Raw genomic sequence first — 24,606 nt, 5'->3', positions numbered from 1 at the left:
GAGCTGCTCGAAAACAAATGTATTTACTTAAGAGCGGCAACTAGATGGGGCTCAATACAGCTCTCAGTGAGTTGGAATTCTTAACACTGTTCAACATTCTGACCTAATATTTAATGAGCCCTACATTTCTGTTTATGATGTGTAGCCTGATATTGAACAGTGAAAAAAGTTCCACAGGTGAATGAGTTTCCCTATACAGATGGGTTACAAGCAGAATGAACAAACATCACAAGTCTCCATTTCAACAGCATTCACATGACTTGACAGTAAAACTGCATGTCTGATAACTCAATCTACCCCTTCTGTTCAATTTTACATTGAAAGGAAATATATGTATACTAAACAGGGAAAAGCCCAGAAAAGAACCATTTGAGAAAAAATTAGACGAGTTGAATTATTCATGTCAAAAACCAACCACATACATTACTCGTTAACTAAACATTTTATTACTAAATAACAATAGCAAATTATCTGTACAACAAATGTTAATGTAGGAAATAAAAATGTAAAAACAAGAATTCTAAAACCAAAAATAAAACTAAGAACAAGTTCAGAATCATACACAATTCAAGCAAAAACTATCCAAGAAATCCATAGGATTTAATTTCTCTCTCCACATCTAAACACGATTCCCTAATTTCTACATGACATCAGCAACATCTGGTCAAAAGCAGGCCTCACATCCTCTTTGTCACACTCTTGAATTTCTCGGAGGTTTTATAGAATATGGACTTTTTCCTCTGAACATCCATGAGGTGAAGATTCCCCTCAGAAACACTCCTCATAACTCTTCTGGGCTTGTTCTCCTCTGACCCTAAGGAGAAACACAATGCTTAGATAGAACCCCCGTCTGTATGGAGAGCTTCAAATGGAATGTTTTTCCTTTGCAGTGTGAAAAATCCCATTATTAAATAAGTTATTTTTAGATTACTGAACATACAAAAATTGAACAAAACAAATTGCTGTCTAATACACATCACACTAAAAGTATGCAATCGAATGAGAAACCAAATTCTGCAGTTTTGTCCAAAAGCCAAACAAAATCCTTAAAATGAAAATAATAAGTGCCATAATTAACAGGCAGACAAGCTGCTAATCTACAATGGTTCCATTGTAGATTAAAAACAGCTTGGTTTTCTAAAAGCAAGTGTCCTTCATAACAGGCATATATAAAAAAAAAAGCATGTTCTGGCCTGGCCCTGCCCTGAACTTTGTGTTGCAGCTGAGAGATGTAGGCATGAGCTCTGAGTGTAAGCACCACTAACTGGAATGAACATGGGGATTTTAGAGGGGGAAATAGCCACACATTTCATGTATTTTTATAAATAGCGAATGAAAGCAAGCTACACTCTTTCCCTGGGTCACTTCAGGGGAGAAATACTGGTATTGTTGTACTCACCAGCAAAAAGACGCACTCTTAGTGGTCTTGCTACTACTGTGGGGTCCTGCTTTATGTGCTTGGGTGCTGAAAGGATTTCCTGCTCTCTGCTGCTGCTACAGAGGGAGATGGAAACACAAGAGATGAAATGTGTTAATATCTGAGCAGCACAACACTTCCTTCCCTGATCCTTCACTAAGAAACATGTATTTTGAGTATGTCACAACCACACTTACCAATTCATTTTGCGTTTGCCCTGCACAGCCGAAGTCATGGCCATGTAGGTCTTGCCATGTCGGATGTCCAACAGAGACGGTATCTCCAGTCTGCGGGAAACAACAAGTCAGGCAATTTCCTTCTCAATATTTGAACAGTCTCTTACATGTGACCGAATCAAATAAACAGACTGGAATGAGTACCGCACTCTGATACGTTACAGTTCTGAGCTCTCTCACTGCCACTTGCTCGTACCTAAAACTTAAGAGACAAGGCAGCTCAACGCTTAGAAATAAGTACTTGGAGGGGCTCAAACCCTAATACAATTTCTGTCACCTGGGACAAAATGTGTAAAATAAAAATGAGAATTGTTGTAATAGTAATAGAGGCAAAAAATATATATATATACTGAGAATGTCTTAATCTATGAATGTGTTTTACATTTTATTTTTTTTACCTTTAACTAGGCAAGTCAGTTAAGAACAAATTCTTATTTTCAATGACGTCCTAGGAACAGTGGGTTAACTGCCTGTTCAGGGGCAGAACGACAGATTTGTACCTTGTCAGCTCGGGTGTTTGAACCTGCAACCTTTCGGTTACTAGTCCAACGCTCTAACCACTAGGCTACCCTGCCGCCCCTTTGTTCACATTGTTCAGCATCTAATATTAAACTGGACTGTTGAAATGACGGAGTATAAAGACCATCTTCGACAATACCACACCCACCTTTTGGGGGGTTTACTCATGTCATTGGCTCGGGGAGCCTGCTGTTGGCTTGGACTCAAGGGGCACGAAGACACCGCTTGATGATTGGGGCTACATTGGTAAAGGACGACGGTAGCGTTGGCAAGAGCTGATTCATTGTCTTCATCTTCAATGTCAAATGTCATGTTGGGGTCATTGACTGCATAGTGCTGGAGAGGCAGGAGTGAAGGCCTGTTGAGTGTACTGCTGGCCTCTGGAGTGTAGAGCAGTGGAAACATCCCCTGTCTTAAAACCTCCTGGAGGACCATGGGAACCTGCGCTGAGGCAACACTCCTAGGGTTTGGTGGAGACACTGCCAGCTTCCTCCTGGTATGTTTCTTGGGAATGGGTTCCATCACTGTCACCTGGGCTGCTGGGCCTAGAAAACAACATCAATATGATTTATTTTTTATGAAGAAGCCACAAAGAACCTAACAAATTTTGGCCTATGCATGATCAAATAAATTGCTATCAAGTTACACAACACACTTCATCAAGGTCAATTTCATTTCAATACAGTCCAATCCATGCAGTGTGAATTGACAATTAGAGGATTTTTCAATTTAGGCATAGCTCTACATATCACTTATTGAATTGAGAGAGGTCAAATGGAATTGATCTCAACCCTGACTTCTATTAAAACATTAAAAAAAGAAAGAATTCTGTAAAGTAATTTAGAAACATCCTCCACCAAGCACATGGAAGTGCATACACCTTGAATGTATTCACTGTGTTAAGACCTTTGGAATGTTGCGGATATAAAACGTAAAGAGTTCCATATTTTACTTGACAAACAGTCACATCTGTTCTACACACATTTATATAGCAGCGTTCTATAAACTTGCTTCTCCCTGAACAGGGTTCAGGGTTCATCCTGTTCTGCCAGAACACTTTTTCTTTTAGTGGTTGGTGAGGCCTTGCTACTTGGTTTACTAGTTTGATCTCAAGTGCAAGATAAGAATGCATTATCCAGTCTAAATCACAGTAGGCTGTCAGCTTCAGCATGTGGGTTTTCACTAACAACATGCCAGTTGTTTGCCATAGAAATGTCATACATGGCCCAGGGATTATTCTTTTTATTTTTTAAATCCCACGATAAACATTTTGGCTCGAGGTCCACATCGGGATTTCAAAATTCAACAGAGGGCAGCACAGATTTTTTAATGACCGATTTGCTTATCTAAATCGATTTACGGTCATGAAAAAGAGCAGTTATTTGAAAATAGATACAGTTGAAGTCGGAAGATTACATACACTTAGGTTGGAGTCATTAAAACTCGTTTTTCAAACACTCCACAAACTTCAACCACTCTACAACTCACCCCCTCTGAACGTGCCTCAGACAAGAGAGCTAGTTTTATTTACAGCTCTGTATTACAAAGCACTACAATTGTTCCATTTGCCTACCCAAACCTCTGTGACCAGTGTATCCACTATACACAGGCCCCATTACTTATGAATGCATTTATTGGGTAGATGCATTGTTAGCTGCCCCCCAAGACTGTCAAAATAAACACAAAACCACTAGGGGGATTCATGGTGGCATGAGCATACCTGCAACAATAAATAAATAAATAAATAAATAGGGGTACATACAGTTGAAGTTGGTAGTTTACATACATTTAGGTTGGAGTAATTAAAACTAATTTTTCAATCACTCCACAAATTTCTCATTCACAAACTATAGTTTCGGCAAGTCGGTTAAGACATCTACTTTGTGCATGACACAAGTAATTTTCCCAACAATTGTTTACAGACAGATTATTTCACTTATAATTCACTGTATCACAATTCCAGTGGGTCAGAAGTTACACTAAGTTGACTGTGCCTTTAAACAGCTTGGAAAATTCCAGAAAATGATGTCATCGCTTTAGAAGCTTCTGGTAGGCTAATTGACATCATTTGAGTCAATTGGAGGTGTACCTGTGGATGTATTTCAAGGCCTACCTTCAAACTCAGTGCCTCTTTGCTTGACATCATGGGAAAATCAAAAGAAATCAGCCAAGAAAACAAATTGTAGACCTCCACAAGTCTGGTTCATCCGTGGGAGCAATTTCCAAATGCCTGAAGGTACCACGTTCATCTGTACAAACAACAGTACGCAAGTATAAACACCATAGGACCACGCAGCCATCATACCACTCAGGAAGGAGTCGTGTTCTGTCTCCTAGAGATGAACGTACTTTGGTGCGAAAAGTGCAAATCAATCCCAGAACAACAGCAAAGGACCTTGTGAAGCTGCTGGAGGAAACAGGTACAAAAATATTTATATCCACAGTGAAACGAGTCCTATATCGACATAATCTGAAAGGCTGCTCAGCAAGGAAGAAGCCACTGCTCCAAAACCGCCATAAAAAAGCCAGACCACGGTTTGCAACTGTACATGGGGACAAAGATCATACTTTTTGGAGAAATGTCCTCTGATCTAATGAAACAAAATTAGAACTGTTTGGCCATAATGACCATCGCTATGTTTGGAGGAAAAAAGGGGATGCTTGCAAGCCGAAGAACACCATCCCAACCGTGAAGCACGGGGGTGGCAGCATCATATTGTTGGGGTGCTTTGCTGCACGAGGGGCTGGTGCACTTCACAAAATAGATGGCATCATGCTGGAGGAAAATTAGGTGGATATATTGAAGCAACATCTCAAGACATCTGTCAGAAAGTTAAAGCTTGGTCGCAAATGGGTCTTCCAAATGGACAATGACCAGGGCATACTTCCAAAGTTGTGGCAAAATGGCTTAAGGATAACAAAGTCAAGGTATTGAAGTGGCCATCACAAAGCCCTGACCTCAATCCTATAGAAAATGTGTGGGCAGAACTGAAAAAGCGTGTGCGAGCAAGGAGGCCTACAAACCTGACTCAGTTACACCAGCTCTGTCAGGAGGAATGGGCCAAAATTCACCCAACTTATTGTTGGAAGCTTTTGGAAGGCTACCAGAAACGTTTGACCCAAGTTAAACAATTTAAAGGAAATGCTACCAAATACTAATTGAGTGTATGTAAACTTCTGACCCACTGGAAATGTGATGAAAGAAATAAAAGCTGAAATATATAATTCTCTCTACTATTATTCTGACATTTCACATTCTTAAAATAAAGTGGTGATAAATGACCTAAAACAATGATTTTTTTACTGGGATTAAATGTCAGGAATTGTGAAAAACTGAGATTAAATTTATTTGGCGAAGTTGTATGTAAACTTCCAACTTCAACCGTATGTCCATTACAATTTCTACATACATTCTATCTAGTCTTAGACATTCATGTAGTCTGGAGTGTTATTTTATATCCAAAATAATCACCCTCCTGAGAACTTTGACCCCTGCATGGCCTTACCATCTGTGTTAGAGCACCATAATCATATTTTAAGAAAATCAATCACATCTGAATAGATCTTAGTTGGCGCCGGTATAAAAATAAGACACAGCGTATCACTACCATTGAAAGATAAAGGAATAACCTCTCTGTAAAATACTGAAAGGAGAAGTCTATGTCTGCAGTAGGCCTAATAAGGGTTCTCATCTTTTGGCAGTTGGAAAAGTGTAGAGGTAGCCAAAGAAAGTGAACCTGGTGACCTTTACACAGTGCAGACATTAATCAGAGGTGTAAGGGAGAAAGGGCCGGGACACATTCATGCCCACAAATTGAGTTTCACCAGTCCCGACAAGCCCAGCTACTGTGACATTGAATATGGCTAAGTAGGGGAAAGAAGAAAATGAATCAAATCGAGAAAGGCAAAAGAAAAATATAATTTGATGTTTCAAAGAAACCAAGACTTAAAGGCCCAGTGCAGTCAAAAACACGATTTTCAGCGTGTACTGCGTCTGGCCCGCCCCAGGAGTCGCTAGTGCGCGATGGGACAAGGACATCACTGCCGACCAAACCCTCCCCTAACCCGGACGACGCTGGGCCAATTGTGCGCCGCCCCATGAGTCTCCTAGTCGTGGCCGGCTGCGACAGAGCCTGGACCCAAACCCAGAATCTCTAGTGGCACAGCTAGCACTGCGATGTAGTGCCTTAGACCACTGCCACTTCAAATCTTTTATCTTGCCTATTGACCCCCAATGGCACACATACACAAGCCATGTCTCAATTGTCTCATAAATCCTTCTTTAACCGGTCTCCTCCCATTCATCTACAGTGATTGAAGTGGATTCAATAAGGAAGTGGATTCAATATCTTACACCTGGATTCACCTGGTCAGTGTTCATACAGTTTTGTAAACTCAGTGTATATTTCCACACTATGTGGTTGGAATAACTGTTTAATAAGAGCTGTTTGAAAATACTGAAATGTAAGCCTGTTTTTGGGGGATGGAGTTTTGGCCTGCCCTGTGACATCGCCAGGCGGCAAACTACTTAATAGACCAGTAAGAGAGTTCCAAACCATTCTGCCAATAACAGCTAATTTTCAGTTTTCCCCTCCCCAGACAGTCTTAGAACAATTCTTGCTTGAGAAATTGCTCTTCGCTAAGAAGCTATTTTTGCTTCTTTTTGACAATTTTTATGGAATACAATCACGGTAAGATTACTTAATTGTTATCCAGAAATGAATTGATATGGAGATAAAATCTGCTGCATTGGACCTTTAACCAATCATGTAAACATAACAAGGCCACATAAAATCCTTATGGAACACAAAGCAAGGAACGATGGGAAAACAACTTATGGCCGACAAAGCAGGAGTGGACATATCCTATGATTAGTCCTAAGTTATTTCATGGTATAAGTGGTTCACAATCACTAGCCATAATGGATGACTCACACGCTTAGCAACCTGTCGTATAAAGGATACAGCTACACTGAATGGATCACCATATTAGTCATCAGTGAGGATGAGTCATACACACTACATACTGTTAATTATTGGTCATTTGATCAAGACTAACTTAGATACAACTAACTTTACATACAACTGATTAAATGGGAATAATTGATATAGGCTACACAATAAATTTTTAATACACACCAAAGTCGTTTTAATATATATGGGTCTTCCATTAACCGGCCTAAATGTTATGAATAGAATTTTGGGATTGAATTATGTAATAAGAGCTTAAATGTATTAACATGAATAAATACAATGTTTTACGAGAATAGGAAGACTATGATAAAAACCTGGCTGAGATTGAGGATTATGTCACCAAAAGAAGGTTAGCAGGGTTGTTCGAGTATAAAAGCTGGTGTGTAAGAGTAAAGAGGAGAGCACGTTACATCAGAGCACGAGGAGGCAGACTCACTTGTTGCAGTGAGACACTGCGGCTGCATCATTTACATGCTGCTGACCACAGCCCTGTGACGCCGCTTCCTACCTACTACATTTTACTGAGGAGGAGGCAATTCCCAGAAATGTGAGCTGTGTGGTAGTGGATTTGACATATCAATTTGCCTACTCTAACCCCACCCCCCCCACAGACAAAATAGAACAACCAACTAAATTGTTTAATGTAGAAGCTTTTAAGTGACAATGCTCACATTTTTAACAACATATTTGCGTATCATAAAAGGGAGGGGGAGATATGGAAGATTAATGGACCTATTTATTAACGTGAAGAGCAGAATGCAATATTTAGGAAATTTGAGTCACAGCTCAGATAGCAAGGCAGAATGAGGGGACAGTGATAAATGGTACTGCTTCTCTGACGGAGATCTGGCCCGGCAATAAATGGCAGCCAAGTTCTTTTAATCACATATTTTTGGCTTGTAGGATTAATACATGCATGAGGTGCTATTTCTGGTGGAGACAGCGCCGTATTAGGGTCGCTTGGCTGCCGCTTCCCTCTTTATAGCGCTGCTGCTGTTCTTGCTGACGGGGCAGGGGCGTTTTACGCTTGCCTTGCCTACCTTCTTTTCACTGCAGTGAATTTGCATTTTCATGAATGAGGTTTGAGCAGCCTGGGTTGGGAGGGCTGGATGCTGGATTGACTGAGTGCAAGATATGGAGGAAAGGGGGAGGGGGGCAAGGAGGGAGAGAGTGATCGAGCAGGAAAAAGTAAGACTGGCACAGAACGAGGTTGCAGGAGAGAGAGAGAAGAGTGATTGAAATTGTGTGGGCCATCCTGTGCTGAAGGGAGATAAAGGGATGGGTACAAGGCATTGGACTGGCGGGGTGCAGAAACCTATTGAGAGGGTCATGTGTGGTGACCTGCCCTTGTATCCACTTAGAGATGGTGCAGTAATAAAAAGGTTGGAGAGGGAGGATTTCCATACTGAAGCTCGTTACACAAACACAGAAAAAAAACAAAGATTTCACATGAACAGGTAACATGATTTGGACAAGATCTTATTTCATATCAAAAGCATAAATCATACACAGAAGTGATAGTCCAGTGTCCCATTGTGACATAGCTACCTGGCTCTGAGACCACCATCTGCAGGGGACACAAAGCCCGAACACACACCGTCCTACAATTCCCAACCAACGCGTCTCCGGTACGCATCCTCTATTCATTTGAATTTATTGACAATTGGAGAAACTGCTTGAGCTGCACTGAGAAAAGTATGAAAGCTAACGGTCCAATATTCTAGAAAACTGAAGTGTATATGTGTGCCGGTTTTGGACTATGATAAACCCTTAAGTTAAGTCCATGTTACCGCAGAAACAGACTCAACCGCACAAATGCCTGGCCGTCCCCAGAAACACTCAGCCGCACAAATGCCCAGCTGTCCAGTCTTCAGTCAGCTGTTCCTCAAAAAACACGTTTTAAAACTGTTATGAGGATTATTTTATTTTCATGACGGTTAAACGGTAATTGTGGCAGCCCTAGTAAAAAGTGTTTTTTAAACCATTTCCTGTTGCGCCGTGGTCATCTGGTGTTGTTTTCTTTAAAAATGTAGCTGACGTTTCCCACAATGTGTTTCAATCAAATGTAGACCACCTGTTCAGCAGAAAATATCATTACAGACAATTTGGACGCCCATATTTCACATACTTCCTTATTGTACTTCCCTAAAGGTTTTCCCAGTCCTTTTCTTTCTCTAAAGGGGTCTCAAGTGTCATTTCACTTTCACAAAATATCTTTAGTTCCAGACCAGAAAGTCCGCATTGCTTAACAACTGGAAATTACATTCTATTTCATGTCGGAATAGTTTTTGTAGTTTATTTATAGAATGCCAATTTTTTTGTATTTTTCCGCGCTTAAGAATCAGTTGGAGTGCCAATTGATGTCCCATCATCTCTTGAGGTTGGCAGAAGGGAAACTAAGTTGTTACACTAAACACCAGTGATCAGTGGGAATAAAACAATAAAAAACACTTAATCCACAGATCAATATTACTCATGGTCGCACTTCAGTTTGACCACTACAGTGGGGATGTTTAATATTGCCAGTTCATTATTTTAACCATTCCAGTCTTTGTGGTCTTCTGAAACAAGCCTTCTCTGTTAACACCCCAAGTTTATACTAGTGAATCCTGAAACCAGTTTTAGCACAACTGAAATTGCTGATGAACAATTAACAGCTGAAACAGAGCTTTTACCACAGGAGTGATGACTTTGATGGACATATTTGATCCCCTCGGACTGTCACTATGAAGGATTCCATGTGGCAAGCTGTTAGGTTAATGACCAGGTTAGCAGGCCTGAGGGAGAGTAAAGACAGGTTTACCTTTCCATGATGGATTGGGTTGAAGGCGCAGCGAGACTCTCCTCTTATGTTTCTCAGCACCTGAGTGACAGACAACAGTATGTTCAACAACACCACCTCCTTCATGAATACCATGCCACCCCCCCAGTTATCAGCACAACACACAGCATGACTAGCATCACAGCTCAGCCTGCACAGTTATCAATAGAACAGACACAATCGTGCCTCAGCATTTGGCTGTGGCAAATGTGAAAAGTCATCTTGAACTGCGCTGCAAAATCTACTGTTGTACACTTGCCTGGTTAAAGAATGGGTAGCCCTTTACACTTGTATCTGCATTTGGGTTGAAAATGGCAGATTTGGACATTGATAAGCACCTAAATTGGAACGTAATGGTTGTACAGTAACATGCTATACATGATGTCAGATCTCAGGCTCTGCACTTCACAGCTCTGTATGGGTTTTGACTGACAGCCGTTCTGAACTTGAGCACCGCACACGACAAGAAGTTGCCCCCATCCCTTCCGCTAATTTGGCAACTTTAGAATATGTTCTGTCTGAGTGAGGAAAATGCTGTAAATTGCAAGGACTCTATGTATTTTGAAAGATGAGATAATAAATAATAAATACTGCTTTGATGTCATACATGAGTCCCAATGTGCACTTCACATTTCCATATCATAAAACTCATGTAATATACATTGTCAACATGTATGATTACTATGTTTGATGTACAGTTACAAAATAACATGGCGTTATACCCTGGGTTGTCCTGAACAGAATGAGCCGGTTTGTTGTATTGTGGAAACATTTGCAGCGGACCACACATTTGAATTTACTCATGAATCCATTCTGTGCACACAAAATTACAATCGGTTTCTCTGAACTGCTTTGTGAAAGACACACAAACTTACAATCTGTTTCTCTGAATTGCTTTGTGAAAGCCTAACACTAAGATCCTATTTTTATCATTTTGCTAGTCATGTTGGCAATAAAACAAGCGCTCAAATTTCACCCACCTGACCCAAATTGTGATTTATAAAAATGGACTGTTTTGGATTGTGTAAGCAACAATAATTGTGTAAAGGCGAGGATGCAGGGCTGTATTCCAGATAAAACAACTACAAGTATGCTTGCTCTAATTCCTAAACAGCACAGTTATGAGAGCTCAAAAAAGCAATGTATAGTTGAGGACTTCTGAGTCGTAAAACTGCATTGAAATTCATTTGGAACTGTGCACACTTGAGGTGTGTGGCCACTTGGAAACATCAGTTAGACCTCACACTCAAACCTTTTAATGTTTTTGTCTTTTGTTGCACCCATCTCAAATTTCCCAAGAATATTCTTATCATGTTACGGCGGGGAGAATTTTCGGATTTTGTTAAACTAATGTGGCAAAAAAACTACAGTAAATTTAAAAAATGCACATAAAATCAACAGTGAAATGTTTGGATTCAGTCTCGTGTCAGCTGAACGGTTGGCCTAACCTTTAGTCTAATAATTTGCCTATAAACTCCACAGTTCCCTTTAAATTTCTACCATGGCTATACATTTCCATATTTTTTTGTTTTTCTGTAAGAAACATTTAGCTCTATCCCTATCCAAAGCCCACAAGTATAAGGGGTTAAAAGTTCAATGCAGCCATTTTTTAAATCAAAATATGAAATCAATTCTGGGTAACAAGTTCTTTAATGTGATTTTAACCATTTTAATTGAAAACAAAGAAACAAAAATAGCTTCTGATCAAAGAGCAATTTCTCAAGCAATAAGTTTTCTAGGACTGTCTGGGGTGGCCTGAATGGGGAAGGGAAAACTATCTGTTATTGGCAGAGGTTTGGAACTCATTCTTATTAACTAATTTACCACTTGGTGATGTCACCAGGCAGCCCAAAATGCCATCCCGCCAAAACAGGCAGACATTTAGGCAGTCTTTTCTTAAACTATAAAAGGGAATTATCATAATTTCATAGTGTAGAAATATACACTGCTCAAAAAAATAAAGGGAACACTAAAATAACACATCCTAGATATGAATGAATGAAATATTCTTATTAAATACTTTTTTTCTTTACATAGTTGAATGCGCTCACAACAAAATCACACAAAAACTATCCATGGAAATCAAATTTATCAACCCATAGAGGTCTGGATTTGGAGTCACACTCAAAATTAAAGTGGAAAACCATACTACAGGCTGATCCAACTTTGATGTAATGTCCTTAAAACAAGTCAAAATGAGGCTCAGTAGTGTGTGTGGCCTCCACGTGCCTGTATGACCTCCCTACAACGCCTGGGCATGCTCCTGATGAGGTGGCGGATGGTCTCCTGAGCGATCTCCTCCCAGACCTGGACTAAAGCATCCGCCAACTCCTGGACAGTCTGTGGTGCAACGTGGCGTTAGTGGATGGAGCGAGACATGATGTCCCAGATGTGCTCAATTGGATTCAGGTCTGGGGAACAGGCGGGCCAGTCCATAGCATCAATGCCTTCCTCTTGCAGGAACTGCTGACACACTCCAGCCACATGAGGTCTAGCATTGTCTTGCATTAGGAGGAACCCAGGGCCAGCCGCACCAGCATATGGTCTCACAAGGGGTCTGAGGATCTCATCTCGGTACCTAATGGCAGCCAGGCGACCTCTGGCGAGCACATGGAGGGCTGTGCGGCCCCCCAAAGAAATGCCACCCCACACCATGACTGACCTACCGCCAAACCGGTCACGCTGGAGGATGTTGAAGGCAGCAGGACGTTCTCCACGGCGTCTCCAGACTCTGTCACGTGCTCAATGTGAACATGCTTTCATCTGTGAAGAGCACAGGGCGCCAATGGCGAATTTGCCAATCTTGGTGTTCTCTGGCAAATGCCAAACATCCTGCACGGTGTTGGGCTGTAAGCACAACCCCCACCTGTGGACGTCGGGTCCTCATACCACCCTGATGGAGTCTGTTTCTGACCGTTTGAGCAGACACATGCACATTTGTGGCCTGCTGGAGGTCATTTTGCAGGGCTCTGGCAGTGTTCCTCCTGCTCCTCCTTGCACAAAGGCGGAGGTAGCGGTCCTGCTGTTGGGTTGTTGCCCTCCTACGGCCTCCTCCACGTCTCCTGATGTACTGGCCTGTCTCCTGGTAGCGCCTCCATGCTCTGGACACTACGCTGACAGACACAGCAAACCTTCTTGCCACAGCTCGCATTGATGTGCCATCCTGGATGAGCTGCACTACCTGAGCCACTTGTGTGTGTTGTAGACTCTGTCTCATGCTACCACTAGAGTGAAAGCACCGCCAGCATTCAAAAGTGACCAAAACATCAGCCAGGAAGCATAGGAAAGTGGTCTATGGTCACCACCTGCAGAACCACTCCATTATTGGGGGTGTCTTGCTAATTGCCTATAGTTTCCACCTGTTGTCTATTCCATTTGCACAACAGCATGTGAAATATATTGTCAATCAGTGTTACTTCCTAAGTGGACAGTTTGATTTCACAGAAGTGTGATTGACTTGGAGTTACATTGTGTTGTTTAAGTGTTCCCCTTATTTCTTTGAGCAGTGTATAAATAAAGGGAACACTTAAACACAATATATATATATATATATATACTGTATATAAAATGCAGGAAATCACATTTTTGACTGCACTGGGCCTTTCAATAAATGTAGCTTTAAATAAATAATAACAGTTGTCTTCAGGACAGTCATTGCAAGGTGAAAACGGAGGGAATAGAACAAACGGACGGGACCTATTGAGATCTGGTATCATACATTTGTGCTCATGGCTTGTGAAAGGAGGGTCAAATTACAGGATATCACTCAACTATAAGCAGAAGTGGACAGGGCCAAAAACACAAAATAAAAGAAACAGGGAAACAAGCATGTGACTGGTACAGGGGGACAGGTGCGGGGTGCACCTGCTGACATTTGATGGACAGCAACATAGTAATTAAGTATTGCTGGCCAGCTTTGGTTCACGCTCCATTGTCTCCTAGGGGCTGAATGTCATGAAAGGAAGCCTGATGGCGTACTGGTGCTGGGTTATACAGGGTGTGATAGGACCTGGAGAATGGTGGCTCCCGTGTGTGTAGGCTCCCATGATCAACAGTAAATAGAGCCCAATAGCCCAGGGCCACCAGATATTGCTGTATGGCCACTGGTGGCCTGAAAATAAAGCACTACACCAGATGATTAAACAGTCGACCAGGGGGGTATACTACAAAGCAAGATAAATGGCCAGCTAACTTGCCAAAATATATTTAGATTTTCTAGAAAGAATGGGCATGATAGTATACCCCTCAGGGGGAATTTACATGTCATCGTTGTGACTGGGAGTTGAAGCCAATTCTGCGTTTTTTAAGACAACATAAGGTGTGAAGTCATGACTTACTACTGCAGGGACTGTTTTGATGGGGACAGATGAGGTGTGAAAATGACAGGATGGGTACGAGCTCTGGCCTAAGCCTGGAACCCTCAGCCTGGGTCTCCTCGTCCTTCTGCTCCCCTGCTTTCTCCTGATCGGCCCACACCACACCCCTCTCTCTGAGGACCAGGTGCTCCAGGTCCTGGTTCTCAGCCTCATCGGCAGCTGTGACCAGGCCCGACCCCCTCAGCGTCCAGTACTGTCTGCTGTAGGCAGGCAGCAGCATGTGCACCATTCTGAACAGAAGAAAGCATGAAACTCAGGCTTAAAAGATGTTCTGTTGAGTCAGTATCACAATTTATAGTGTAAAAGGTGCCAAAGTGAATTTTGTTGCATATGTATGCAACACCTAGTATAGTATAATTCAAAAGACCAATACTCTCTATTCACTAATTCATATAAGTAACCAACAACAACACTGTACATTCTCTGGAGGTAATGTATGACAGGTATGGATGGCACACAGCCATTCATACTCACATAGTACAGTGTGAGTCACTACTCATACTCAATTATTCATAAATATTATTCCCATCTTAATATGCCTGTGTCTGTCTACCTGACCATATTTTCCCAATCATGTAGGATTAGGCCTGAAGATACCTTCTAAAACATGTAGCAATATCTCTACAACAGATGTTGTGGAGTACGGGCTCAGATTCACTTAAGTCCACTTTACAGGTCTGAAAAGTCTAACAAACCCCTTTAAGACTGTAGGCCATCTTATGGTAATATCACTGCATTTCCACTCTTTGTCTTCAGTGGATACAGGTGGATGATTCAACTCTGATATGTAATTCCAGGCTTTTGTTCCAGCCCTGCTGTAGCATATCAGACTCCAGCAATCAGCTGCTCAACAGGAACAAAAGTAGCTCTCCAGCTGGAGCGTTGGCTTGGACACATATTTTACACAGGAAGTGAGGTATTTTTCCACTGTCGAATTGCTGGGGTAAAGAGTATCAAATGCTACAATGAATATCGGTATCGAAGTCCAAATGTTGGTATGGTGATAACATTACGTGTTGAACCCTGTAAAAGAAAAATGACCTACTTTTTAGTCTGTTTGTTCTCCTGGTCCTGGATGCCGATGAGGTGGGTAATTTGCTCAATGTGCTGCTTGAGGTCCTCTACCTGTAGCTGGAGCCTGTGGCAGCGAAGGTCCTTCTGGAGTACCTGAGGGGGAAAGGGTAAAGTGGAAGAGCTGGGGAAATGACCATGAGGGAACATATTGAGTAACCCTGACGACATCTAGAGAACAGGCTGGCAGGGAGTCATCAGTGACGCACAAGACAATGAGTCTTGAGGGGTTTATTTTGTGCCTTGCTTCATCTCTGAGAACCTGTCTTCTGGGTAAAAAAAAAAAAATGAAAAAAAAAGCTGTCATCCACCTCTGACGTAAAAGAGTATACGAAACGACAGCAGAGAGAACATTTGACAAGCGGATGAATCATTGTTGTGCCACTTCCTAGAAGAGGGATGAGAAAGAGGAAAAAAACATCTACATGGTTTAGGTAACTGGCTGTGTGAGGGATGCGTGAAGATCATTGATCCACTCACCTCAATCATCCACCAGTGAACAAGAGCAATAAAATAAGCACAGTCCTAATTACCAGAACAGATGGAAGAAAACAAACTGTCACAACAACATTTGAGACGTATTTGCAAAAACAAACAAACGAGAAGTAAAAAATAAAAAGGTTGCATAGAGTAAAATTCCTGTTCCCATCCCTTCTAAAATGTACTCTGGGAGATGGAAAATAACATTTAAAAGGGATAGTTCACCTGAACCATTTCAACTTATAAGCAATTAGTTTATTATATGGATCTGATACAGAGAGTCAGCAACCAAAAATATGGCTTAGTTTAGGTAGCTTACAATTAGCAGCATTGTCAATAAGTCTTCCCAATCACTGCAGGATTTTGTGAGGATATTCTGTGATATTTGCGGGGCAACAACGCACTTGACGAGGGAAAAAAAGTGTGTGTTGACGTGTGGCTTGATCCTCAACACGGGGGCCCCTCAGGAGTGCATGCTTAGTCCCCTCCTGTACTCCCTGTTCACCCACGACTCCAATACCATCATGAAGTTTCCCGACGACACAACAGTGGTAGGTAGGCCTGATTACGACAACGATGGCCAGCCTATAGGTAGAAGGTCAGAGACATGGCAGTGTGGTGTCAGGACAACAACCTCTCCTTCAACGTGAGCAAGACAAAGGAACTGATCGTTGACATACCCAAAGAAGAGGGCACAACAAATGCCTTTTCCCCCTCAGGAGACTGAAAAGATTTGGCATGGGTCCCCAGATCTTCAAAAAGTTCTATAGCTGCACCATCGAGAGCATCCTGACTGGTTGCATCACCGCCTGGTATGGCAACTGCTGGGCATCTGACCCGAAGGCGCTACAGAGGGTAGTGCGTATGGCCCAGTACATCACTGAGGTCAAGCTTTCTGCCGTCCAGGACCTATATACTAGGCAGTGTCAGAGGAAGGCCCCCAAAAATTGTCAGACTCCAGTCACCAAAGTCATAGACTGTTCTCTCTGCTACCGCACAGCAAGCAGCACCGGAGCGCCAAGTCTAAGTCCAAAAGGCCCCTTAACAACATCTACCCCCAAGCCATAAGACTGCTCAACATTTAATCAAATGGCCACCCAGACAATTGACATGGACCCCCTCCCTTTTGTTTTTACACTGCTGCTACTCGCTGTTTATTATCTATGCATCGTCACTTTACCCCTACCTATATGGTCAAATTACCTCGACTAACCTGTACCGGTACCGCCTGTACATAGCCTAGTTATTGTTATTTATTGTGTAACTTTTTGTTGTTGAAAACTTTAGTTTATTTAGTTTTCTTAACTATTTCTTGAACTGCATTGTTGGTTATGGGCTTGTAAAGTAAGAACTTCGGCGCATGTGACAAATACAATTTGATTTGAATTGCGAGCCCTCTGGGTCAGCTTTAAGCGATTAATATAGCAATATTTTTACTGTTTTATGCAGAAATAGTGCGGTGATTGGTCAAATTTGCAAACCCTCACATAATATGCAGGGAATTGTTGATTTAAACACTATCACGGAATCCTGGAGGGACCATCTTCCTCTACATCTCCCCTACCAGTACATGAACAAAATAAACCATATACCACACCACTCTAACACCACCCCTGGGTCAAGTGATTCCATATCTCCTGACCCCTCCAGCAGTTGCCTCACCACTGGTGGCTGGGAGTCCTGTCCCAGTAGCTTCACGTCATTCTCCACGCGGTGCAGCCAGCCCTCATTCTCAAGGAAGCACAGCTCAACCTCCTTCAGACTCTTGCGGATGTGCTGCTGCTGTGTGAGCAGGGAAGCCAGCTTGCGCTCGTGCTTGCAGGTGGCCTATTCAACAACAGAGCCTATCAGATTTGGATATGACAAAGGAGTGTATGCACTTTAAACATCCATCTATCACTGGTACATCATAAAAGACATGCTCCTTCTGGGACCATTTTCTGGCTAAAATGACATGGTGATAAGCAGGGCCTTTTTCAGACCTTCTCAGTCTTGTCTTTGGCACTGAAGAGTTGGGCCTGCTGGTTGCACTCCTCGCTGTGACGCTGACGTAACTCGTTCTCCTTGAGCTGCCGCTCCAGAACAAGGTGCTCCCTCCTGATCTGAGTACGGCTGGAGAAAATGCTCTGTAGGGACTCTGACACCCTGTCCAGAAAAAGGGGCAACCAGCCAGTTATTGTTAAATGGAGTCTTTGCTTAATAATGGAGGGCAAAGGTTTATAATTTTTTAAAACCTTTCTATGTTTGCCCTTCCTCAAGTAAAAATCCTATGTCATGTTATTGTACAACTCAACAGGTTGAACAGTGTTCAAATCAGGCAGCTGCCCTGGACCACCCTCAGCAGCTTTCACCCAATAAGGCAGTGGCATTGCAACAATGTCTCATTCTGGTAAAGGAAGAGGGATATGCAGGTAAATAAATAAACAGACAGTGGAGAGCAGCCGCTGAAATGTGACTGCAATCTCCAATGTAACCCCTGTGACGTAGGAGCCGCCATGGCCTTGCCAGACTGATGAATTTTTAATTGTGTGAGAAGCATGCTGCCTCTCTTCAGAGCCTCACATTGTGCGAGTTGTGAATTCTGATGCCGGTGAATGAAATGCGTGGGAATGAGACTCATTCAGCTCCACCCACCCCTTCCCTCTCTCCCTTTTTAAACAGACGCCACTGCAGCCCTTGGAGGGGAGTGAAGGAAGGACGTTTTTAACTAATACCGATATATTATATGTGTAGTTTTATTTTTTATGTGGCTCACAGCTTCCCCTATCAAAAATGCAGAGCAAACTCTCCACCCAAAGCCCAGGTCCTTGGGCTTTGTACTTTCCCTCAACATGATAAATGATCTATGGATTTCAATTAAAGTGTACAAGTTTAAAGGACACTCAAGTGTGGTTGCATATTATGCATAACAGAACTTGTATTACTGTATAAATACAAGTTTTGCCTTTTTGTTGTTGCATGTACATTGGTACAAGAAATAAGTACCTACCTGTGAATCTCTGTTTGGTTCTGACTGGAAATGGTATTAGAGACTCCAGGAACAAGAGGGTCCATCTTCCTCTCCTCATACTCTTTCAACTTCTTCTTCAACTGAATGATCTGAAATAGCATAAACTGTTGATAAAATGTGAAATGTATGTCCACACATTTTCGGAACCTAAGGGCCCCCAGTCTGCGTAGTAGAGATTGGTGTTTCATCTTATATTACCTCTTCTCGCTGCCTCTCGCATATCACTGCATACTGGCCGATGTGACTGTCCAAGCTGACAACATTCCTCTTGAGCTAAAGAACAGGTAGATGCATGTAAAAACGTATGGAAGGAGAAAGAGAGGCATTAGAGAGAGAGGCAGAAATATTGTAAGAAATGCCATGTAGTACAAGTTTCCCTATCAAAACCACCTCTGAACTCATGTTTGGCTTTTAAAAACACAGCCAAAGAGGCCTAAATAAATCCTATAACATTGTTGGGATGGGTGAGTAGTTTACTGACCGATGATTTGATCTCTTTGGCCCGGTTGGCGTATTTCAGTGTGTTGTGGGTGTCGTCATAAGATTTGGAGGAGGGGCTAATGTTGGCAATCATGACCGTCCTGCAGTTCCCGCCAAGAGAATCTTTAAGTAGTCGTGTTAGCTTGCTGTCCCTGTATGGAATGTGGGCTTTCTTACTCTGCTATAATAAATCAAGCAAAATCAACATTAGCCTGAGAAAAGAGTAAAAGTGCAAAACAGGAAAAGGTTAGGCCTACACATTCAGGTTTGGGATTGGTAAAGGTCTGACAAACCTCAAAGAACATAAAATGCTTTTTTATTTATACCAATTCATTCCCTCTTGCTTGCGTTAAAATGCAATTGACCACAGTCCTATGACCCCTTGGGACTCGTGCAGTAAATGTCCAGTGACAATGGGACAACACACTAATAAGGCTGTATAGGGGGCCATTTTAGAACAGTCATACACTGAATGTCCAAAATATCAAGAACACCTGCTCCCTCCATGACAGACTGACCAGGTGAAAGCTATGATCCCTTATTGAAGTCACTTGTTAAATCCACTTCAAAATCGGAGTAGATAAAGGTGAGGAGACAGGTTAAATAATTATTTTTAAGCTTTGAGACAATTGAGAGATGGATTGTGTATGTGTGCCATTCAAAGGGTGAATGGGCAAGGCAAAATACTTAGGTGCCTTGGAACGAGGTATGGTAGTAGGTGCCAGGAAACACTCGTTTGTGTCAAGATCTGCAACACTGCTGGGTTTTACATGCTCAACAGTTTCCAGTGTGTATCAAGAATGGTCCGCCACCCAAAGAACATCCAGCCAACTGTGGGAAGCATTGGAGTCAACATGGGCCAGCATCCCTGTGGAACACTTTCGACATCTTGTAGAGTCCATGCCCTGACAAATTGAGGCTGTTCTGAGTGCGGGGGGGGGGGGGGGGTGCAACTCAATATTAGGAAGGTATTCTTAATGTTTTGTATATACACATTCGTATTTTTACTTTGGCAAACGGTAACTATTTGTTTTCAAATGTCCAGATACCTTTCATGTCTATAGAAAATGAAAACGTCCAAGCACATTATCTTCTGCTGGTGTGAATGTGCTAGGTCTGAATTCAGCCTGGCTTCACTAATGGCACAGATGCGTCTTGAGTACATTACATCTGTTCAGGTGAGTCACAGTCGCATGGAGACTCAAATGGCAGGAATTACCAGGCACTTGCAGAGGAAAAGTGATCTGCAATGGGCTGGGGGCTGCCCAGCTGTTCTCCCTGGCCGAAACCTACATCTGGAACCAGGAAACCCTTATATTTCCAGCTGATCCTATGGGAGCTCAAAGTTTGCAGCTAAAAGGAGGTTGTCCCAATTAAGCAAAATGAGTCTTTCGTCAGAGCAGGATTTACAATGTACAGCCCGAGAGAGAGAGGAAATGGGCCAATGGAGAAAACCACAAAGGCTAAATGTGCAACTGCAATTCATGGCCATGGGACCAGTCCTAGCTGGGACATCAAGGTATCATTCCCTAAAGCGAACAATGGTGCCATAATAAAAATAAATGTTGGTACTGCGTGGCATGTTTGTGCAGCATTTCCTAAATGCATGTGGCCTGCTTGTGGAATCCCCAGGGTCAGTGGTAAACCAAAAAGACTCAGTGACAGGTTAATGTATGCAACTGGAATTAAATCTTATCCAAATACTAACAGACCAAGCAAGGCTCCTTGAGTCACAGGGAGCTGCTCACTTTTTTTCTGGCAATGACAAAGCAGGGGAGTATTGCTGCCAGTGTGATGTAAAATTGCAATCAATTAAACAACATACAAACAAAATGAAGGCAGAATAAATTAGACTAGGCCGACCTAAAAATCCACAAGAAAAAAATTATCTTAAAAAATGCAGTGACCACAGAAATCAACTGGCACAGTGAAAATGAACGACAGCAAAGGATAACCCTAACACAATTCACCAGTGAGATAAACATATGTAATCAGTTGTAACACCACGGTAGTGGGTTCAATTACCGGGACCACCCATAAATAAAATCTATGCACACATGACTAAGTCGCTTTGGATAAAAGTGTGTGGGGGGGAATGAACTCAATAGTTTAAAATGACTAAAACCAAATGGAAACTGTGTAGAAATGATAATGATCCTACATTCATACCGTTTCTTGACTGTGTCCAGCTGGCTAATAATCCCAGAAATGAAAGCCAAACAATCCGGGAGCATTGAAAATTCCAAAAATGATGGATAGAGGACTATCTTTAGCAAATTTAGATGGCAAGGAAATATAAGTTTCAGTTCGTCCCTCTGGACTTCGAACACCGAATGCAGCCCCCGGGCAAAATTAGTTTGATACACCTGTCTTAGTATTAAATCTAGACATAAGTTTGTGTATTCTCAGTGGTGAGGAAGCAGCACCAAGGCCTGCTCAACATTGCTTATGAGTCTCACAGAAATGCCTGTGGGTGTTATTGTCAAAAGATCAACCACCTTTTTGAATTATATTGAATTCTGTGAGCAGAAACATTTCCTTTGAATAATTTGTCATATTCAATGAGAAACATGCATCAAGATGCTTTACACATACCTTAGGGTCAGCCAGAGCGTTGATGACATTTCCCAGGGCAAGGAGTGAACGGTTGATGTTAGCGCCTTCCCGTTGACGTGCTCCCTTTGCATTAGTGCCACTTGCTCGCTCGGAGCCAGCGAGGTCAATCAGGCTCATTTTGGCCACACGGACATTTGGATTAAGGCTGGCCGTCCTGTCCTGTTGCTTCAAGTAAATCTAGTGGGACAAGAACACCAACAATTTCATCTTCACCTGTTCAGTGACTGCAGTGGGTAAACCTGCTTGCTGTCTGGTAAAGGAGGAAAGGTAGATGACACCACTTCATTGAAATAGCATACCTGAAATACAGCATGGGACCGTGACGAGGTGGCATTCATGTCAGTGGGGTGTTGCGTTCTATTCCGATTGCCATAATCCAAAGCTTCAAGGATGTGCTCAGCAGACTTAGGCTACAAAATAGGTCACATGAATACTTTTAAACAAATAAAATCAGTACACGTCCATTAAAAATATTTGTAAATTCATTCAACTAGGGAAAAAAGGACAACAAACACACCTGACAGACCACAAATAACCTGTCGATCACTAACCTGGTGCAGAGTAAGGCCTTGGACAACCACTCCATTCGATGGGTCCTCCCTCACTGCAAGTGGGCCCACATTAGCCAAGAGGTCCCGGATCTGCTCATTATAGACCTGAAAACCAGTTATGACAAGAACTTGGCTGGTTTCTTTTGGCAATTTAAATTCTGATTGTTCATTAATAAAATGTGTTTCTTTAATTCCCAGGTATGATGGAGGAAGATTATTCCTTGATTTCTGTGTAAATGTATTACACAGTGTAATGTATTATTACTTGTAAAATCAGACAGATGAAACCAGAGTCACCTCAAGATAAGAAAATGCTACATCGAATATTTTCTCTTCCTTGACTTGATCCATACGGTTGAAGAGCTCTGTCATGGTGCGATACATCACACCCGGGTCATTGCTTGAGCCCAACATGGTGTGTGTCTTGCCTGCTCCTGTTGCGCCATAAGCGAAGACTGCAACATTCCAGAGAGGGATTAGTAATCAAACATGATCAAAACTTCCACTTCAAATAAATCTGATTTTGGTAGGTTTAAATGTGACACCAAATCTATTGGTATTTAACTGCTAAATGGGGTACAAAGATGTTGGCTACTGTAGTATACTAATGACTATTTCTATAATGGTTCTCTGTACTATGACATTAATTTAAATTAAGCTATTTGCAACACTTTTCACAACGTCTGTCTCAATGTGCACATAGTCATAGGCCTACTAATCAAACGCTGTAGTCCTGTAAAGATTAGTAGGCTCAAGCCTATTTTATTACCTGTACAGTTAAAGCCATTCAACACTCCATCAAGTATCCTTTTAGTGGTGTTCTCAAAGATATCCACCTGAGAAGAATCTTCCCCAAAAACATTATCAAAGACAAATTTCAGGTCCTTATTGACTCTCTTGTTGACATCTCTGTTTTGAACTCTTGGTCCCCCGAAAGATGTAATTTGCTGTTCCTTGGGGTCAAATATTAGCATGTGGTTGTCCACAACTTGGACCACATTTCTGAAGTTCTCGCACTTCTCATTGTCATTAGTTGGCCGCACACGAACAACCACTTTGACATGGCTGCACACGTCCATGACTCTTCTTATTGTGTATTGATCTAGTTGAGAGAGCACAAGGAAGATGCTTTAGCTGACTAAACTCCACAGTGAAGGATGTTTCTGATATACTCCATTGGAGTGGAGCAGAGACCAGGCTTTGGGCATGGCCAGACATAATTTGTATTTATTTATTTCACCTTTATTTAACCAGGTAGGCTAGTTGAGAACAAGTTCTCATTTGCAACTGCGACCTGGCCAAGATCAAATAAAGCTGTTTGACACATACAACAACACAGAGTTACACATGGAATAAACAAACATACAAACAATAATACAGTAGGAAAATCTATATACAGCATGTGCAAATGAGGTAGGATAAGAGAGGTAAGGCAATAAATAGGCCATGGTGCCAAAGTAATTACAATATAACAATTAAACACTGGAATGGTAGGATGTGCAGAAGATGAATGTGCAAGTTGAGATACTGGGGTCCAAAGGAGCAAGATAAATAAATACAGTATGGTGATGAGGTAGATTGGATGGGCTATTTACAGATGAGCTATGTACAGGTGCAGTGATCTGCTCAGACAGCTGGTGCTTAAAGCTAGTGAGAGGTAAGAGTCCCCAGCTTAATAAGTAATAACATAGCTAACTACTTGCATTCGACGTTACATTTTAAGCAGTGAATATATACAAATATGTTGTTACATAAAGAACAGGGCGACTTGAATGTATCGTGTAGTCGTCGCCCGTAGTGCCTTCTTGTGGCTAGCAAACATTAGCAGTCAACAAAGAGTCATAGAAGCTCACCTCCGAGCGAAAACAGCAAGTGCTGCGAGTTGTAAAATACATCATAAACATTACTTATGTTCTGGAGCGAAGTATAATACAACCACAGTCTACCTTTGACTATAATTATTTGACATTTGCAATTGTGGCTCGCTAGCAAGTACTGCCAATGCTACTTTTTCTCCCAAGACCAGCGCGTCTTTTCAAAAACAAGCCCCCTGTTC

At 42.0% G+C, this 24,606-nt stretch overlaps 1 protein-coding gene across 2 annotated transcripts; it reads right to left on the bottom strand.

Annotated features, from left to right (window-relative positions):
* LOC109874821 (kinesin-like protein KIF18A) lies at positions 1-24,606 on the bottom strand. Of its 2 annotated transcripts, none has more exons than XM_031813100.1 (18): positions 24,404-24,606; positions 23,320-23,652; positions 22,848-23,005; positions 22,551-22,655; positions 22,299-22,409; positions 21,979-22,176; positions 19,385-19,561; positions 19,102-19,176; positions 18,883-18,992; positions 17,876-18,038; positions 17,556-17,720; positions 15,388-15,509; positions 14,304-14,572; positions 9,949-10,008; positions 2,321-2,717; positions 1,615-1,704; positions 1,400-1,494; positions 1-814 (listed from the first exon to the last, which is right to left on the bottom strand). In XM_031813100.1, exons 2-18 carry the CDS (start codon positions 23,627-23,629, stop codon positions 678-680), a joined length of 2,742 nt encoding a protein of 913 aa, XP_031668960.1. In that variant the 5' UTR covers positions 23,630-23,652; positions 24,404-24,606; the 3' UTR covers positions 1-677. The 2 variants fall into 2 exon arrangements, with proteins under 2 accessions (XP_031668960.1, XP_031668951.1); XM_031813091.1 differs by having other exon boundaries at positions 19,385-19,564; positions 24,404-24,605.

Source organism: Oncorhynchus kisutch, linkage group LG3 (assembly GCF_002021735.2).
Source record: "Oncorhynchus kisutch isolate 150728-3 linkage group LG3, Okis_V2, whole genome shotgun sequence".
NCBI lineage: Eukaryota > Metazoa > Chordata > Actinopteri > Salmoniformes > Salmonidae > Oncorhynchus > Oncorhynchus kisutch.
Note: the sequence above shows the minus strand (reverse complement) of the source record. Positions and strands in the feature narration are given on the sequence as shown.

Excerpts from the sequence above, each read along its gene's own strand:
- LOC109874821 (XM_031813091.1), bottom strand. The coding sequence starts at position 23,629 with ATGGACGTGTGCAGCCATGTCAAAGTGGTTGTTCGTGTGCGGCCAACT. Across the intron at positions 22,656-22,847 it reads TAGCATTTTCTTATCTTGAG|GTCTATAATGAGCAGATCCG; the intron begins GTGACTCTGGTT and ends ACTGGTTTTCAG. Across the intron at positions 18,993-19,101 it reads GCGAGAGGCAGCGAGAAGAG|ATCATTCAGTTGAAGAAGAA; the intron begins GTAATATAAGAT and ends ATGCTATTTCAG.